This window comes from Larimichthys crocea, chromosome I, assembly GCF_000972845.2.
Source record: "Larimichthys crocea isolate SSNF chromosome I, L_crocea_2.0, whole genome shotgun sequence".
Lineage (NCBI taxonomy): Eukaryota > Metazoa > Chordata > Actinopteri > Sciaenidae > Larimichthys > Larimichthys crocea.
Genome location: NC_040011.1, coordinates 11,577,389 through 11,597,407, shown reverse-complemented (window position 1 = coordinate 11,597,407; position 20,019 = coordinate 11,577,389). Strand labels below are relative to the sequence as shown.

At 40.5% G+C, this 20,019-nt stretch overlaps 1 protein-coding gene across 3 annotated transcripts in view; it reads right to left on the bottom strand.

Annotated features, from left to right (window-relative positions):
- slc36a1 (solute carrier family 36 member 1) overlaps positions 1-20,019 on the bottom strand; it is a 38,107-nt gene continuing 18,088 nt past the window's right edge. For all 3 annotated transcript variants that reach the window (XM_019260967.2, XM_010742923.3, XM_019260968.2), the window contains one exon: positions 1-2,852. In XM_019260967.2, coding sequence (XP_019116512.1) covers positions 2,584-2,852 — 269 coding nt within the window. In that variant the 3' untranslated portion in view covers positions 1-2,583. The remainder of the gene's footprint in view (positions 2,853-20,019) is intronic.

Here is a 20,019-nt window from a genome sequence, read left to right as displayed (position 1 = left end):
TACTTTCAACGTTATTTATTCTGAGCGAGGAAATGTGGAAATGAAAGACTGCTAAGATGAAAATATGTTATGTGTTTTAAGTAATTTATCAAATAAACATTTGCAGGTTTTAGTCTGTCCAATCTGGATCTGGAAGATGACGTGTTGGGCTCGTTCCGGTGAACTGAACTATTGATCGGTTGATTATATAAAGTACAGAATTGATTAAGTGACATTTAAAATTATGAATAAATGCAGCCTTTAAATGAGCATCAGTCCTCTTTGGGTAGCTGCACACCATTCATCATCGTCGTCTTTCTCTTAAAGTGTCCAGTGGGGAAAAATCTCATCCAAACTGTTTAGCACATGAATTCCATCCATCGAGAACAATGGGTGTTTTTGTCATTTTACAGCAGATGAAACATTTTTGTGACATTTACATGTGCAACAAACGGATATATACACAAACTCCAAGTGTGATGCTACAAATACTTTACACATAAGGCTCATAGCTTTCAGCTTTTACCAATTTTCACTGATAAATACTTGAATTTCTTTCGATAAACGATGAAAATCAAAATCCTTCTACTGCCACATGAACAGAGACGACGCACAACAGTACAGAAGCTTTAGAAGGAACTTACAGTACATGTTGATGTTTGTCTGCTTATTAAAGCAGGTGGATGGGGTTGAATATAACACCTACAGCTTGTAACTAAAACCTGTGTTTTATATTACATACATATTGCATTATATTACATGCAGAGCCTCTCTGTAATTAAACCAAAGTGACATTTTCAAGGTTAATTGTAAGTCTTAAAAATGCATGCTGTTGAAAAAGAATATCATTGAACATTAATTTAATGAATACATTAAAACATAAAAACACATTTAAAAAAAAAAGAATCCGATCAAAAAAAATAAAAGTTTTAAAGACGAGAAAAAAAAGGTGTTAAACCAAAGAGCTCCTACACAAAGACGGTACAACTAAAGGTTGATAGATTTTATTTCGGGGTTGAGTACCAGATCATTTTTGATTGATTCTCATTACGCTCATCAATCTGCGTTCTTATCGAATCCTGGCTCGTTGTTGCTCTCGCAAACAGACGGAAATATGAAGACAGTTAAAAAAACAACTTTAAAACATAAATTAAAATATAAATATTCTCTGTGTCAAAACAAGTTCAGCGTTTGAGCCAGATGTTCCACCATCAGGTGACTTTATGGGATTTTATCTCGTTCCCTTTGAAAACACAAATCTTGTAAATGGCATTTCAGTTCAGATTATTTGGCGTCGTAACCTGTTGGTAATGTTTAATCTCCCAGTCCAACGGAAACCTTAACTTTAGAAAATGCTGCTGCTGCTTCTTCAAACCATTTCTGTACAAATCCAAAGCGGTGACAGACTTTATATTACGTGATGTTGTGTGTAGGATCGCACTAGCTGTGTTAACGTACAAATGTGTTGCAAAGTTTTTAACCGAAGTACGAGTAATTCACCAAAGGAAAAACTTCCATCCACTACCGCTATGCAAAGCAGGTGGTGCCAGTCTGCGAACTATAAGAAGAGTCAGTGGAAGTGGTAAACTGAATTACTGTCAGGTCGAAATACGTTGATTGACTGGTATAGAAAATAAAAATGAAATTGAAACATCTGTCCCTACAGATAAAATGAGACGACTCGTGATGAGATCCGTATATTTGTAATTATTATAATTATTATAAGACACACAATCATAATTACGTAATCGATTTTTCCTTTGATGAAAGTTACTTGTGTACTCTTACTACTGTAAACATGATACATCTGTACTTGTACATGGTGGTGTGAACAGGAGCAGCTGGTTGATGAAAGAAATTTAAAAGCAAAAAGAATCAATCTTTTGTTTTTCGAATAATTTGGATCTGGAACTGCCAATTTGGATATCAACCCTTTTTTTTGTTATATATATAAAAAAAATCTGTAGTCTTTTGCTACAATAACTTTAAAATTAGTTACTTGATTTGAAGTTTGATGTTTTAAATGTCAAAGTAGTGCGCCGCTTCACTGAATAAGGCAAAAAAATCAAAGTGCAACAAAAAAAAAGTCGATTTTGTTTTTTCCTAAATGAGGTGGTCAAACTCTAAAAGCTCTGAATGTCAAGCTGTTACGAGTCCACGTTTAAAAAAAGTTTTAGAAGACCAAATCGATACTAGTTTGTGAGGTAGTTTGATTTTTTTTGACTAAAATATTAGAACCATCAAGATACTCAGGTTGTCAAAATGCTAAATTAACCTCTGAAAATCCTTTAAACTTTTAAAATCTGTTCAAGTCATCTCCTAACTGAAGGAATGATTTAGCTTTTATCATAATTACGTTATCGTTAGATTGTACTACGTGACTTGAAATGCGAGTAACTGCCAGTCGTCGTGGACACTGTAGTATTGCGGCGGTGACACGATAAATCCTTACAGCTTCGTAATGTTTAAACGTGTGATGGATGAACCCTAAAAACGCCGCCGTATCCAACAGCAGCAAATCAAAGAGGAAGAAATGTGCCCTAAAATGCTTTCTCAACGGCCCGGGGTGTGTGACATCCACCTGCCGACAGTCATTTCGCTTCATCACTGCACCATGTAGGTGGAGAACGTCTCTTTCTGTCCGTTTCGGGCGATGATTTGCTCGATGGCGATGTAGGTTCCCGTGAGGAACCCCACGAACCCGATCAGGCTGATGACGACGTTCCGTATGGTCGACAACGGCGACAGGCCCTCCGAGTGAAACACCAGAATCTGGAGGATGGGAGGGAAGATCAGCGCCAGGAAACTGCTGCTGACCGAGCCGACCAGCGAGATGACGAGGTCCAGCTCCGGTATCAAGATGGCGAGAGCGCCTGGAGGAGGAAGACGGACAGAAAGACCGAATGAGAGAGAAGTTTGTAACAGAAGTTAAGAAACTCATTTTAAGTGCAGACGCCACCAATCATTTCAACTAATAGATATCAGCAAGAAGCTTCCCCGGTTGATTACTTTCATTAAGACAATTACTTTATATATAATAAGTTTTCTGAACATTTATGATTAAATGCAAATGAGGCACTCATTTGCATACAGACATATAATCATTGGATAAAGCCAGGTTCATTTTGTTGACATGTCAGAGTCAAAGGTTTTTACTTTTTCTCACTCCATTAATTTAGAAAATAAATCAAATCCATTCAGAACCTTCAGAATATAGACAGGAGCCTTTAAACTCATCATGAAACTTCCCTAGTTGATTACCGACATTAAGACGATTATCGTTTGTATAAAGTCTTATGAAATGTTATGTTTAAATATGCAAATGAGGCATTATCTAACGCTAACGTCTGGTGAAATCTACAGACACAAACAGACAAAGTGAAGTCGAATAAATGACTATTAGTCTGAAAGAAGACGTACGTCTATGCACTTTGGGAAAACCCTATGGATGCCTCCACATAGAAGCCTATATATGGTGTGACTCGCTGTGCATCCATCAGTGGACACACCCTTTACTTTTCTAACACAGAACCATGATCAAACGTGACGTGAGTTTTCATTTTTGTCATACTCTTCTTCATAAAGTGTTCCATGTTGACGCTGATGAGAGCGTTCACTCTTTAGGACTGTGCTCCCCTCTCTGTGAACCTTTGCGTCTGCAATAATATGTTGCATACGAGTTGCATGAAGGTTATGGATATGAACAGAAAAACTGCAGAATGTTTGTTTTGGAGAAACTCCAGTGGCCTTAAGTCTGCAGGAATGTCTTCTTAGAGATGGACAATTTTGGTATTATCTCCACTGTGCACACACGCATCGCGATTCTGAATGCAGCCTTTTATAGACTAAATGTGATTAAGACACCAAACAAACAAAGACTTGATGGGATAAAGAGCGTGGGAAAACGGTTTCTCAGCATTTGCAAAAAAAATGTTTGGCACTGAGAAATGAATACATTTGGTATTTTATGTTTAAACTTTGTCAGAAACGATTTGAGTGTTGAATTTCACTGCCAACTGCTTTTCAAGGATTAAATTCATCATGACTGGTCTGGTTCTTTTTGATATAAGCTCCCAGTATTTTTTTTTTTCCAGCTACTAACATAAGAAAGAGATTTTGAAGCTCCGATATCAGCTGGTCTTGAGTGACAGAAGCTTTAGAAATGTTAAAAGTTCTCGATGCTAAGACGCATCGTGATGTGGACGTGAGAAGATTCGGCATCGATGCAGTGACAGAACGTTGACTGTTGATCATCAGGCCTCAGCTGAACAATAAAGTTTTGAACTTAAGTTGTTACGTCTGACTTGCATTGAATTGTATTAGGAATCGTACCGGGAGGCACAAATTAGCCACGTACTAACGTCAGCAACCATAAAGAATACGCTGAGCAGCTAATCAGACGTAAATTAAGGCACTGTCAATGTTACCGACTCTAAGACAGAAGAGAATAACCCAAACTGTGGCCACTTTACAGATGAAATAAACTTGTACACTTTGTTTATGTACTGAGCTGGGTCATGTACTATTCAAAGGATGAAGCTTTTAGACCGTTGAAAGCAATTTCTAAATAAAAAGGGAGTACAGCTTTAAAACCGAACAAAGAAAGTGAGAAACTTTCTACTATGGGTCTCTTTTCATTCTGATTTTACACATATGTACTCCGGTGACACGAGAATTGTCATGTGTGATTGAAGATCAGGTAGGGAAAATTAAAGCCATGGCAGATAACGGGCCGAGAAGGTTCAGAAGGCAAGCAAGAGAAAGAAGGACGGATGAGAAATGAGGTGAGCCGTACCGCGGGATGAAAGGGGAGGGAGGAGACAGGTGGAGGTCGCAATGGGAGAAAAACGGCATGTCAAGAAGCAGAGGATAGAGATGCTCGCTGGGAGAAGATGAAGCTGTGATTGTGGGGTTTGTTTTTCATGTGTCGGCGGGAGCGGCCACCACGCTGCCATGGTCACCGGGACCTGAGTCATCTTCACCCGTTGCTGTGGAGACAGACATAAACAACAACAGGCAGTCGTGTTTGGACAAAACAAGCTCTGACGTAACCGAGGTGTGTGTTTCCATTCCTGCTGACACACACACGTTTCGCTTTGTCCGTTAGCATCTTCTCTGCAGTGAGCGGAAAGGACGAGTCAGGTGTTCTTGTTCTCTCTATAACGTTGGGCACACGTTAACAGCAGGGCTCTCTGAACCTTAATCAATTATGCGCTGCTGCTTGTTCACAAACTCTGTCATATTAATCTACGGGGTGATGGCAAGGTCGCGCTTTCATGTGACAAGTACGCCGAAAGCACCTTGCCACCAGGGAGTAAACCTGTCACGTCTAGGAAAAGCCCTCTCGCCATCGAAGAGATCCCTTCAAACTACACTTGAAGGTTACCGAGCCATCAAACGAGGCATGAAGGAGGACGGCGATGCACGGTCTTAAGAAAGAAAGAAAAGCCTCCACAGCAAATAGACTGCAAGGCCGTAGCTAAGAAGGCGGATACTTTCCCCCCGAGAGAGACAAAGAACGTGGATCATCGAGCGGCTTCAAAGGGCCGGAGAGGGAACGCTCCGAGCACACTAATGTTGTCATACATCCTCCGATCTTAAAGAAACAAAGATAAATATATACTCCACGTTTCTACCGTCGGCCAGCTGGGACTTTGGAGAGCTGGAGAGCTTCACTTCAGAGAAGGAGAGAATGTAATGATGGTGATTTTATGATGTCAGGAAAAGGAATGCGTTTAATAAAGGCAAGGTGTACCTCTGAGGTCGGGCATCATGTTTGCATCTTGAAGACGAGGAAGGTGTGATAAGAAACTCCCGTGTGTGACATTAGCAGAAATGGAATATAATATGCAAAGGAATGTTTTCATTAGTTCAATAAGAATGGTTTTGTTTTTGTTGCCTTAGAATGAGGCTTTTAAATCTACAGACCCACAGGTCCTCTTCTACAGAGTCCGCTATGTTGCACTGCCGTGTTTCTACAGTCGTCCAGAATAAACTAACTAAACACAAACTTTTAAGTTTTTCACGAGTTTCATGGCCACTGTTGGTTCTCCTTCATGTCTGAAAGGACTGGGTGAAGTGAAGGGGTTTCAGTCTTTGGCTACACCACTAGATGCCACGAAATCCTACATAATGTAACCCTTTACATAATGCAAACTGTTTTGCATTGGGTAAATAATGAAACATTATTAATGTAACACACACGCTTGAACCAGAGAGAAAATGCAAAAAGCAGAATAAAACTATGAAAAATAAAAAAATAAAACATATGGTCAGAAATGGAAAAATCCAAAATCATTAAAAGCCATGTGTCTAGATAAAACTGTAATCTGTGCACTTGAAAATTTGAAGACGAAACAGTTATTAATTCAGTGCAAATATTCTGTGGATGTCAGGGATCAAGTCTGGCATCAACATTCTGCAGATAAAAAGACGTCGAGATGTCATTTGATCTACAAATCACTGAGTTGTTGCTGAGTCGACAGAGTGACACAACCAGCCGTGAGCCAGTTATGGAAAGCTGGAAGAGAACCTAATGCTGTCGAGACAGGAGGAGGCTCCAACGCAGGGTTCTTAAGACAATAATAACAGTAACGATATCCTGATGCATCTTTTGGACAACAAAACTGGAGCCACTAGCGACTAGAAAGTCTGAGCTTTTATCTTCATACCTGCCAGCATCCAAAGACACGCTGGGCAGGCCAACCCGGCTCAAATAAGCAGCCAGAAGAAGAAAATAAAGACTGACTCAGAGGGAAGAAGGGATGTGGGGGGTCTCGCTGCCTTTAGACTGTCAGCGGGCGATTCCTGAACTGAGCCCACAATTTTCAAATCCACTGGGTGAGACAGCTCCTCAGCCTGGAGAAGTCAATTACCTCCAGAGCTACAAAGCTGTAGCCAGCGGTCGGGGATGCTCTGAGGTTGGATCAAAGATTAGTAGGGAGGGTTTCCTTTTCTCTGCATCAACCTGAATGTACTAGACACCGTCCCACTGCCTCATTTCTTCACCTCGCTGTTAGCAATCACCAAGCAGGATGGAGCCACAGAACCTGGCTGCCTCCAGCTTGGGAGATGACTTTCATCTGGCACAGCCAGAACCGGATGATCTGCTGCTCGGTGGACTATAGCTCGTTAAAGACGGGAGCTCAGTCTCCCCAACAGACTCCTTTCACCGGGACCAACAGCAAGTGAACAGTCAAGGTCTTTGTATGCTAACGTTAATTAGCTCAGCATGTCTGCTCAGCATGGAGTCAGCAGCTGCAGCTACAGTAAACTTCTCTGACACTCCAGACAAAATGATCAAATCATGGACCAGCAGGATGGAGAATAAAAAGGTCTTCTTCATTCTTCATCAAGACTAAATGCCTCAACAAATCAGTCAGATCAGGCTTTTTTTCTGAGGATATTAAGAACACATCCCACTCTGACCCTCCTGCATCTCGCCTTATGATTTAGTTAGTGAATGACTTATTAAATCTGTGTCAGTTGCCGTTTTAAATAGCACCTCAGCTCAGTCCCTGTGGGTAAATATGTCACAAGTGTATCCATTTTAAATAAAAATCAGTGGAGGTGGTTTCTCTCTTTAAAGATTTTTGAGATGTATCTCATTCCCGTGTAGCGCCTGATGGTGGCTTGTCGATCATATGAACAGTATGATTTCTTTTATTTCAACAAAAAGAGAAAGAAGAGACTCAAAACCATGAAAAGATTGGAAAATGAAAGCAGATCATTTCCTGTTCCTTGATTTATTAATCTTTAGTTCGGATAAAGTGCAGACACTGTTATTTAAACTGGTTGTCCTGAAACATCATATTCAGATGAAAGGTTTGCATCAAACCTCCACTTCTGGTTTTTGCAACAGACGCACCAAAGATGCGTGCACGGTTCTTTGGGTTTGAAGTGAAACATCATCATTGTCAACCAACAGTTGTAACTAGAGAGAGAGAAAAAAAAAAGATCCTGTGTTTTTGTAGTTCCAACAACTCCAACAGAGTGATACGTCTTGTCTTTCACTGATCGCCTCTTGTTAATTTTACCGTTCGTGCAGAGTCGCTGTGATTGGCCAGTTTGTGCTGGCTAACCTTGATTGGTTGTTTGATTCAAACTGGGTTCAGTTTTAAGGGTAGATGGCCCACAAACAGATTTCTTTAAAGAAACATTTTAATTAAATATTGTTAGAGTCAATCATTTGAAACTAAATTATAAAATTGCTGCTTTCCTGCTACACAAACTGACCAAGTTGTGGAGTAAACCTCTCACACTGTAAAAAGAGTTTTCTTCTTTTTTGTAGGAACCAGATTGACTTTGCCTCAGGATGAGGTGCTACACTTTTGCAGAGGTGATTATTCTATGTTGTGTAAATCCTGCAATGGTGAACTGAAGTCCTTGCTGTCGGCTACAAAATAATATGTTGCCGAACGTCTCCTGCAGATGGTCGAGGTTATTACACTGGAGAAGGTGATCTACTTAATGGATGTCGACATTTCTGAAACAACAGCAATTAGATGATGGAAAACTCTTTTAACGTGCGATGGTTCAGTGTTTTGTTTCGTTTCCTGATGGTAGGAGTTTATTTGTCAGTCCAACCTGTCAATGACAAATCCACAACTCATGATTATGAAAGACAAAGCTGAAAAACAAAGATGCTGATTTTTCCATTTCTCTGTCGCAGTCTCGTCATAGCCGGCAGAGTCTATCATTTAACACAACATCCATGATCCCTAACAATCATTACCTTGGCATCAAACACTCCTCCTCTCCAATTTTGTCTGAATAATTACCCTCTCTCCATCGCGCCTTGTTGCCGTCCAATTCTTCATGAACACAACCTCTGGCTCACCTCCCTCTCTCGTACTCCTTCATCACTGTGTTGAGTCAGCGAGTCTCCTCGCCCTGATGAACCGACTGATGTGGAAAAACTCTTCTCCAAACCAACAGCTGCGCTCGGGATTAATCACTTTAAATTGTTGCTCTAAGGACGGATGTTCCAGACACGCTGAACCTTGTTCTGTCTCAAGCCTTGACAGGCGAGATGAAGCTGTAACTATTTCAGAGCCAGCACAAGACCAACGACGTGGCCTGAGAAAGACTACGAATAACAGCCATCCATAATGATGGTACCAGGGTGATTTACACAGCAGATTCTGCTTTTTCTGCTGTAAAGAAGTAATTAATTATTCCATTAGCCGAATCATTAATCAGTTCCCAACAGTCATTAGTTACAACTTACCATGTGAGAATTTGGAGACGTTACTATGTGATGGACATTTTACCTCTATGCTAGTGGGTTGACTCTAGAGATGGAAATGTTGGTCGACTGAATGAAATAAGTATAGGATCTAAATCTATAGGATGGACTGCTATGAAATTCATGGTCCCAAGAGGATAGATCCTCAAGACCTTTGTGATCCCCTGACGTTTTATTTAGCACATCCATGGGGTTGACATTCATGTTCTCAACTAGATGAATTGTGATAACTTTGGTGATCCACTGACTTTACATCTAGGGTCATTACCAGGTCAAAATTCTCAGACGACCAAAAACTAGTTTGTGCAAACTTGAGCTGCGTACCAGCTTGTGTTTAATGGATTAATGTTAGTTAATCTAACCACAACTCTAAAACATTAACATAAAAACAGAGTACAAAGCATGTTCTCTCAACAACTTAGCAATCTTAACTTTGCTGTCACAGAGGAAAGTGTAGTGCTGTGGAATGCACCTTTATTTAATATATACTCTACCTCAAGCCAATACAAGTCATCACGACTCCGGCAGCAAATAAAAATCATTTTAACTTGGCCAAACAAACATTTTATGTGAGTCTGAGGAGAGGGTACATCTAGAGGGTTTTGCAGAAAAGTACAAACATTACGTTTGCTCTGCAATTACAAGCTTTTGTTGGAGGGGTTGGCTGTGCCCTCCTCGCTAAACTATTCCTTCTAGATCCTCTGCAAATAGCATTTCTTAGGAAATAAAATAGATTATTTCAGCCCTTGGGATACACTATAAGAGTAGTCTGAACCTTTGGCCAAGTGGAAATGGGATGTACACTCATCAAAGTTACCATTTCAATTTGCGGGAGCTCATGGTTGTTTGAAATTACGAAAATACAAGGTAACAGGAAGCTGTCATTACTCTTCCCCGTGAGTGTGTGTGTGGATTCATTTAATCAGGAGGTGACAGTCTGCTGGAGGGTCTGGAATCAATTTGGACTGTGACGATTATTTATTTAATTTTTATTTAACCTTTATTTAACCAGGAATAAGCTATTTTAGGGAGTTACACTGAGTCAGAAACAAGAGACAGATGATATAAAACACACTAAAGCCTTACACCAGGTGGTTTGTGTTTAGTTGGGAAAAGCTCAGACCTTTGAGTGGTCGCGTCCTGCACTGAACTGATTGCCTCAGCATGCGTGACCGAAGAGAAAGCTCAGCGCTCAGCAGCATTGTATTTTGCTCCCGTTGATACTCACAGATATAATTACGGTTCATTTTCTGCTTCACGTTAAAAGCTATCCAGCGGGAGGCTTTTTGTGCTACACCTGTAGACAATACAACATATTTTTTGTCACAGAATTAGTGGCAATTTGTTAGTGGTGGTGTTGGCACTATTGCTCTAGGGCTATTCAGTGTTTCAAACAAAAACACTTTAATTAGGCAGGTCCGCCCGGGTATATTAAGGGTCCCAAAAGTATTATTAGTACCTTTGGGCATTTTTTAAAATACTTTTTATCTGTGCAGGAGAACCATATTGATTAAATTGATTAATTAGTGGACAATATTGCCTCGCTCTACCCTCACGAGCTGTCAGACAAAGAGAGAAAGATTTGTTGTGTCAGTATGCATGTTTCCATACTCATACTTAGAGTAGTGTTCACACTGTCAATTATGTAAAAATTCAGGGTACTGTAAATGCCTAGATGGTTGAGTGTGGAAAGCTGGACACAGTACAAAGTGTAGACTATACAGAAGTGTACTAAAAGAAGTATCCAAATTGAGACCTGAGAGAGATGCGACGACAATTCTCTGGTATTGTGTTAGTAGACACGGACAAGATGGATATTTATCGCATGCGGCCCACCTGCTGCTGTGAAAACTGCAAGGTGAATAAATTTAAGCAGTTTAGTTAGTTTAGTTTAGTTAAGCAATATAGAAATAATATATTGGTATCTTTTAGTTTTCAAAATGTTATCAAGGTGAACAACACCTTTTCCAGGATGTCCTGTCATATGGAAAACGACCGGCACCACTGCCAAGAAGGGCTGAAAAAAATAAAATATTTAGTAGCGGTACTGCTCGTGACATCTGGTCAAAAGTTGTTTTTGTTCATTTCGAGCTTTCTTTAAAGCTACACCCTATAGTTATAGCAAAGTACAGCAGATGTGTCGGCATTGAAGAACGTCTAAAAAGGAAATTATTAACATAAACATCTGCCCACAATGTGGTTTGAAATCTGTTTTATGCTCACATTTCCAAGCAGTAGTGCAGTTTTACCAGCAAGCCTCGGCTTTCAAGGCTCTCCATGAACAAATGCCCTTTAATATCATGTAGAATTATTTTCCACCTGACCAAAGCAAAGCAGGTGCTCTTGACTCCACTCATGTCACAAACAGCTGAAAGATCACTAAAGCACTAAATGATCCAAACCGTGCAAAGCACGCTCTCCGTAAACGTGGATGTCGGTGTAAAAAACGAGGACATAAATATACAAAACAGCGCGTGGAAGAAAAGGCTCCAATTAAATGTCAAATAAAAACAAGGACATGCTGCTTTATTACCGCAATTTAAAAACCCCATGAAGACGGTGAAGTACCCAGGCGTATAAAAACATACCTCTTACTGTTAAATAAGAGAGATTCAGCCTTGAACAGCTCCTGGATTGTATGTGTGAGCGGGCTAATAAACAGCAATGAGGAGAGAGTGCGGCGTGTTGTGTGAACATGTGTGAGAAAAGGAACAGCGTGGCCTTCGGGGTGGAATAACAACAATGTTTACTTTCTATAACAGAGACAATTGAGGAAACGGATTGCTCTAAATTGTATGGCTGTGGGGGACAGTATGATAAATAAGGATGTTTGCTGCTTGTTTAGAGCGTGCTTTCATGAATAAATCCATATCAATCTCTTCTGAAACTATAATTTTTCTAAATAAGTGACGTACGTCTTGAGCGAAATGGAAAGCGGGCCACGGGGGTGAGCAATCATGTTTCCTGAACGAGTTGTAAAAAATTATATCAGATTATGAGGACAACCTGCTCACAATCATGAGCGGGAAATGGTGGCCTATAAGTAGAGACAGGTAGTAGATTTAAATTTGGTGCAGGGTTACAACTAATGATTTGTTTTTTCCATTATCTAATCAATTAGTTATTTGGGCCATAAAATGTTAGAAAATTTTAAAAGTTTGCCAAAGCCGGAGGTGATGTCCTCAAATGTCTCGTTTTGCCAACAACCCAAAGATAATCAGTTTACTGTCATAGAGAACTAAAGAAACCAGAAAATATTCACACTTCAGGAGATGAAATCAAAGATTTTATTCTTAAAAAAGGCGATTCATTTAATAGTTGACAACTGGATCGGCCCGAGTGTTCGTTGCAGCTTTGCCGTGGTGCCGAAAAAGAACATGGCTCAGTCATTTCCAGAAAAAGGGATAACTGCCTGACAGACAAACTGAAGTGACGGTAGAAAGGGCGCACTCAACTATGTGAAGGGCCGAACCACATACAACCATACAACAAAAGGTTTAAAAAAAAAAGAGGACAAAAGCATATTTTGAAACACAACACAAAACCACCAAACTAGATATTGCAGTAGCACCCAGTTATGAGCTGCTGGTCTTCCTTTGTGGCACATTGTGCTACACGAAATGTCATCAAGAGACCTTTCCAGCCTGCTATGCAATTTGTTGTAAATATAACATTTCATTGTGATGGATCCCCAAATAAACACAAAGGACGTACTGGAGTCACTCAAGGGATAGCAAAAATGAAAGTCTAAAAGACCCTCTGCAATGCTCATGACTGCCTGATCACTAAATCTGAAAGTGTTTGACTGAATGAACACCAGGAAAAGCAACGGCGTCATTAAAATCGCAAATGGTTTCTCTGGGATACATGAATGTAGCAAACAAACTTCCTCAGATATCTTGTGTGCAGACAACTTGATTTTTGTTTGTGGGGGACAGTAGTTGATTAAAGACACATTTTATGGTAATCTATACATTAGGTATGCCCATAAGTTTAATTTCATTTGAGTATGATTCATCCTCTGGGGACCATGAATATTCGCAGCAGATTTAATGCAAATCTCGTACTGTTGGTTCAAGGGAGACGTAATGTAAAGTTCAAGGCCATAAAGAGTCATCTTCATGAATTTTCATGGATTTTTCCATGTAATTGTTACCCAAGCATTGGCAGATTGGCACCAATTATTCCTTAATATCCTTTTAAACTTAGATTTCAGAAGAACCACACTTCCGTTTTTTGGTTCGTACAAAATCATTTTCCTCCCTAGAGTGTGTTTAGATATGCCTGGATGCCTTACAATCAATACCAACAACTGAATGTTGTACCGACAAAGTGGACACATCCTCCAAAGGCCTTCAATGTTCTTTTCACTTAAAGAAGAAGTTGTTCAAGAAAATCTAAACTAATAAAAGTCAAACGCTTCTTTCTTTCAACAACAAACATATTAAGCTGCAAACACTTCTGGGAATACTACAACACAATAATGACAAACAAACAAACAAAAGAAGCTCTCGTGGGCATTTAACTTTAACTCCTCACCAAACAAGGTTGGGGATAAACAAGCAACATGACTGTTGTCCTCTCACACTGACCTCTAAGAGCCCTCGGGTGTTACTCAAGGTTTTTGTCCTACGATGTGTCAAAAAGACACTTATATACCAGCTACAGAGAGGAGTTCTGGTTGTCGTCACATAACAAAGATGAAAAAAATCAGTTCGATTCACAGTGGTCCTTTTTGATTCTTTCATTTTATGGACTCTCCTCTGTATAAAGCTTCAGCTTATTACCTGAAACTTGAAAACTCAAAAGTCCCATTATGGTGGGATACTGAGCTACCCGCAGCATGCTCTTATTTTCCCAACTCAGCCAGTCTGTGATGTTTTATACCAGAAAATACCAAGAGGATAAGAGAGGCAAAGATCAAGTGTGAGTGACTTTAAATTCTTAATACTAACTTTCCATGGCTCCTGTGCTGAAGCACACCGCCCTCACAAATTCAGCCCTGTGTTTTGTTTTTCTTTTCGTTCTTTATGCAGTGCCTCTTTTCACCTGCAGGCTGAAGACTAACTAGCTCTATTTCATGTATTTTGAAATGAATAAGAAAATATCACACCAATGGTCCATTACTCCATTGTAAGGTTTACAGCTCTCTACCTTCTGAGCTGATTAGAATTTTTAGGACCTTAAAAATTTGGGTCACGGACCAGAATATTTTGAGCAACCCTGATCCAGACACAGAGTGAGAAAACATAATGACTACGCAGGGCTGACAACGGAAAGAAGGCTGAGGAGGAGTGGAAATGAGGGAAGATGAAGTTGGAGGGCGAGGCTGACCTTCCCTGCCCAGCAGGAGGTCCATGCTAAAGACAGAAATCCCCAGGCTGACCTGTCGGCTCGCAGTCCGCCAACTCTGGCTGTGCTTCTTTTAGCTCGGGCTGACACACTAAGTGAGCTGTGGTCTGGATGTTTGGGGACAGCAGGTTGTCATTCAGAGATAAGGCTGTTCACAAACGTGACTTGCACATTCAGACACCATGTTCTGATTCGTTTCTCAAATGTGACCTTTTTGGGCTGATTGTTCTTCCTGTCACTCGCAGGTGATCAGGTGAGACTCACTGCATTGAAGAATTTCCACCTTATCTTACAACAGGTGCTGTGATAACGACAAAGACCGAAGAAGAGGTATGCAATGTGTCATTACGTGCGCCACAGCAGTCACATTCGCAGACGTTTCTGTTTCCTGTGGTGACCCAGACATAAATATCATATTCCCACAACACACCACGTATGGCTCGATGTGACCTGTTTTTGGTAGGAGGTAGTTTCCTCTACTTTGTTTGTTTCTTGTCATACCGTACCTTTAAATACAATAGAGTACTTCACTTTACACCTTGTGACGAAGAAGCCATTTATCTTGCAAACTAGCTTGGCTATTTACAAATGCCAGGATTGTGCAGGATGTCAAATGTAACGCAGATGAACGATTCTATTAGAAAGTTGACTAAAGTCACACTACGAGGTTAGTATAGGGTGGGTTTAATCCATAAAGCAGGGGAAGTCAGTCTCAGTCCTCCTCATGCCTAAACCCAACCAACTCAAACCCACAAAAGAAACGAGTACAGGCCAATCAGAGACAGGTAGGATGTCCCTTTTGTTGAGCAGCGGTGTAGAAACACTGTCAGAATAAAAGAGTCGCCGTTCAAAATGGAATCTCCACCAAAACGGAATAAAACTCAATGATACTTGTATGGTGGTTCCGGCTCTGGGTCCAGAGGTAAAATTGTAGCAGAATTTTATTTTGTTTTGTTTCTTATGAATGAATTCAATACCCGTGAACATTTGTCCTAGTACAGAAGAACTGGACTACCATAACCCTGACCATGAACTGGAAAACTATGTAGCACTACTTAGTGGTGCGTCTGCTCTTCTCTCCTTTATTGTGGCTAAAATAGATCTACAGTTGGTTCATCACCTGACCTCTGATCTGTGAGTGTCACTGCCACTAACAGACACAGGGGTAATTCAGATGGACTGAAACAGCGCAGAAAGCAAAGGCCAAACAACAGAGGTGAATTATCTCCACAAGACGTAAAGGTGAATATGTGCCTGCATCGTGATTCTGAAAGAGTAAAAAAAAAAAATGACAGCACTATAATAAGTCCAGCAACATGCAGCATGCGGCATGCCACCTTTGTGCCACAGTGCTCCAGGACGGAGTACAAAAGAGAGGAGGAGGAAGAAGAGGAGGAGGTTCACGCGACATCCTCGTGTCCTCTCTTGTTCCCGTCAACAGCTTAACAACACAGCTCAGATCAAGCCTGTGGCAAAGTGACTGAGACGAAAGAAACACTTTTGAAAATGCATCCAATAAAGCTGCCATACAGAGAGGAGATAATTCTCACCTGGTATAGAATATATAGAAAAAGAGAGGGTTTTATGGAAAATAAGAATGGTCTAGAATTGGGTTGGGTTTTCATTAGCAGTGTTTTTGTGTCTAATTGCAGCATCTTTCAAATTATTCTGACAGTTTTTGTTTGTGGAAAAATTAGCTAATGGTGGAGAAAATTGGTGCAGTCTAACAACCCATTCATTTGTGTCCTCAGCTCACAAGAGAGGGGCGAAGGAGCAGGGGGTTTATTGGCATGAATCTCTTTCTGCTGCGAGGCAAGGCAGCTTTATTTTAAAAGGCAAAGCAAAAGCAGTGCCTTTATCGATACAGCACATGTGGACGTTAACGATAAATCAAATGGCTCTTATGTGAAAGTGTTGCTAGAGTTTGTGAATCGGCACCTCTGGCGTTGTTTTGGTTAGCCGGTTCATCTGGTTCTTACAACTTTATGGTCAAAGGAATCAAATATTTATTAAGTTAAAGATTTATTTCTGTGTTAAAAGGAGTTTTTCTTTGCCCACACCATGTCGAAGGCTACAGGGGGTCTCAAACTAAATCTAGCTGCTAAAGAGCCAGAGATTTTCTATAAGAGGTGGTTAAGAACAAGACTAGAACGAGAGTGAATAAAGGACTGTTCTTCATGTTGGTTGAAACTAACTGAATGCTGATCTGCTCCATGTCTGATGGATGTGCTAATATGTTACCATATCAACTTCATGAGGGTGTTGTGGTGCTGAAAACATTTGGCAACATGCGATTACAACTTGATAGGTTGATAAAGTTTGTCAAGGCTTTTTCCTGTGAGGTTGTTTTAGAAATCTAGGATCTGCCAGGATTGGTCAAGAATTAGTTGATGCAGCGTTACCAGAGGGTGTCTGTTAAAGATTTATTAACTCATCAGAGGGCGATCCTTGACAAACCCTGTAACATGCTGTTATCATGGCACATACAACTTCAAGAATCAAGATAAAGACATGTAGCATTCCCACAGCTGCCACTCAGAGGCTCTGTGATCCAAATCAACAGTAACAGCAACAGTAAGGTCCTCCACCCCTCAGCCTATCTCTGCTAAATTAGAAAAGAGCGCTCACTTCAGAAGAAATCTTCCTGCATTGAAATGAACTGACCTTTCGATCCGCATGCAAGTCAAAGCACAGCTCAGCAGAAAGAAAGCGATGAGCGAGAGGGACGAGGATTTGTTGTTGTAGCCACTAGATACACAAAGTAACGTCAAGCTTCATTTTACACTTGTGCCTCTTAAAATCAGAATAACTTTGGCACGTCACATAATTCTGCACTTACTGTGACTTTTTCCACCATCACCTGAAAGCCATTCTGACATCACAGACTGCCAACAAAATGTTCAACTGATCTCACATGAAGAAAAGGCATTTGGAAATGTTAAACACCAAACAAACCAAACAAATATGTTTGGTTTGTTTGGCATTATTCCTCCAAATCTTAGCCACCTGTTCACTTAAACACAAACCTTTCCCCATGACAAAGACAAGAATGCGACAAGCTGAAAAATAATATTTGAAATGTATGTTTTGTGTTCATTGATGAAACTAGACTATAAAGTTAGTTATGTGCAATGTCTTTCAGAGACCAGGACCCATCTGACCCATGAGAGCCAATAAGTACAGCCTGACACACAAAAAAAACCCATTAATCAACGACCCCAACATGACCGTACTCACAAACCGCCACTTTTACTATGCATTACAGTAGCACAATTGTCAGGACTGACTGCTGGGAGCAGCTAGAAGCTGTCCAATTGTTCCAAGTGTGTTGTTGAACTGCAGAACAACAAGTAAACTATTACCATTACGAAATGGCTGAAACTAATAAGCAGTTTCATCCAGAAACTAACACTAAATCTGAAATAGCTCACAACATGACCACTGTTTTGGAAGCAAAGCTTTTCAGATGAAACATCAGGGCTCCACTACTCTGACAGAAGTCTTTCTGGGTATTAATAGCTTAAAGTTTCCTCTTAATTTGAACTTGTACTTTTCATCTCTTTCCACCATTTAGAAGAACAATAAAACAGTCTCAAGAGTTATGCACCTGTCTCTGTGGCAATGTTCAGGGGGTTGTTTCTTTGTACTCTGCCAGCCTCTCTTTCGCTGCACACTCTGATAACCTTGCAACGAAGCCCACATCGCTAAAATACTGCAGCAGCAGTGTAACAAAGACAAAAGATTCTCTCTGTCTCTCCGGATGCCCAAGAACTGTTCTTGATTCAAAGACCAACACTCTCAGAGGCATTCTCCAAAAGATTTACTCTGCACATACGCAGATGACGATGCACTGCTTCCATCTCATCTTGTATTCTGATACAAAACCAAAAGCAATCTTCTACTCGCAGATGTGCATGTAGGGGCAACATGCTTCCTCCTCTAGTCCCCTGTCCTTCGCCTCCTTCATTCAAGCACGCATCAGTGGGATCCCACTGGAAGCCTTTTCTTATTGCTGCACCATCTCTACATTCCCAACGCGTCCTCTGCTCTGCGCCCATGAAACCACAAACTGCCATGCAAATGACCCGGCAGACATGAAAAGGCCCATGTATGCATTTATTTCATTTTATTGGCTTATCAACATGCATGTGCAGAAACCTATACAGCGTGGCAAATGTCATCTGCATAATTCTCTACAGGCTCCAATCACAGCTAATAAAGGAAATGAAAATCCCGGGGCTAAGAAGTGCCGTGGTTCTCTAACTGAGTAAGTCTGCTGTGACTTGAGGTTTCATTTGATGTGAAGTGCAGTGAGGAGCGAATGGCAATGAGGTTGGACGTTTCTTGCTGGGAAAAAGCTGGACTCATATTTCCCCAATTACAACTGTTAATCCATGAGAGTATGATTATACCAACTGGGAATAACATTTAGGAAAATATATCATATTGACTGGTCATACATACTCGGCTCATGGTTTCCCTATCTATGCTTGGTGTAGGATCATTTGGATGGCAGCCAAAAATCACATTGCTGCCAACCCAGGGAGAAAATGTGATGTTCTTGGTCCAATATACTGCCAGTGTGGTTAAATTTAAGAGCTAGCGTTAGTTTGGTTCCTCCAAATAGAGAGAAGTATGAGCTTCAACACTATCTGTTCAGTGTGATGTGTCCGTGATGTGTGGGGTCTCAACAATACATGCACCTTGTATTTTGTATTTTTCCTTAACACTTAATCGGCTAGTTACTGGTGAAAAGGTATCAGTCTAATGAAAACAAAATACCAAAAACTGACATCCCTAATACCTACTGTATAACCACAAACAGAGATAAGTACTATTATATACTACCTAAAGCAGTTCCTTTTCCTGTCTTTGCCAATTTAACAGCATAAAATAAGAATATTGTTTTGCTTTTTAGCTACTAGGAGCCCAAATTCAAATTAAAAAATTACGTTGTTATAATGACAGCATTAAACAAATAAGGGTTGATGAGTATTTCAGTCTGCTTCCATCAAAGTGGGCCAACCTGACATGTACAACTACCTTATTGAATCTCGCGGGGGAATATATGTTGATCAGCCACAATCTGCACACGTCATTTACTCAGTAACTTCATTAAGTGACCCTAATTAACTAACGGTTTTCCACAGACGTACACATTTTAATCCTCTCTGTGGATGGCTTGAAGCCACAGATCTTTAGAGAAGTAAAGTGAATCGTAAAACTCGACTCAGCAGCTTTCAGACATGGTGCCATTAGGCACTTTTACCCCAAAGACGGAGTGGTGGTCCTGAAGACAGGAGCGTAGCAAGTGCCAGCTTTCATGAATGGTATTACAGCATCAGTGACATCACCGTAGAACAAGTTAAATAAGCTGCATGAGCTCTATGCCTCTACCTCTATAGTGCATTGTATTCTCTGCCCTGTTACACTCACTTACG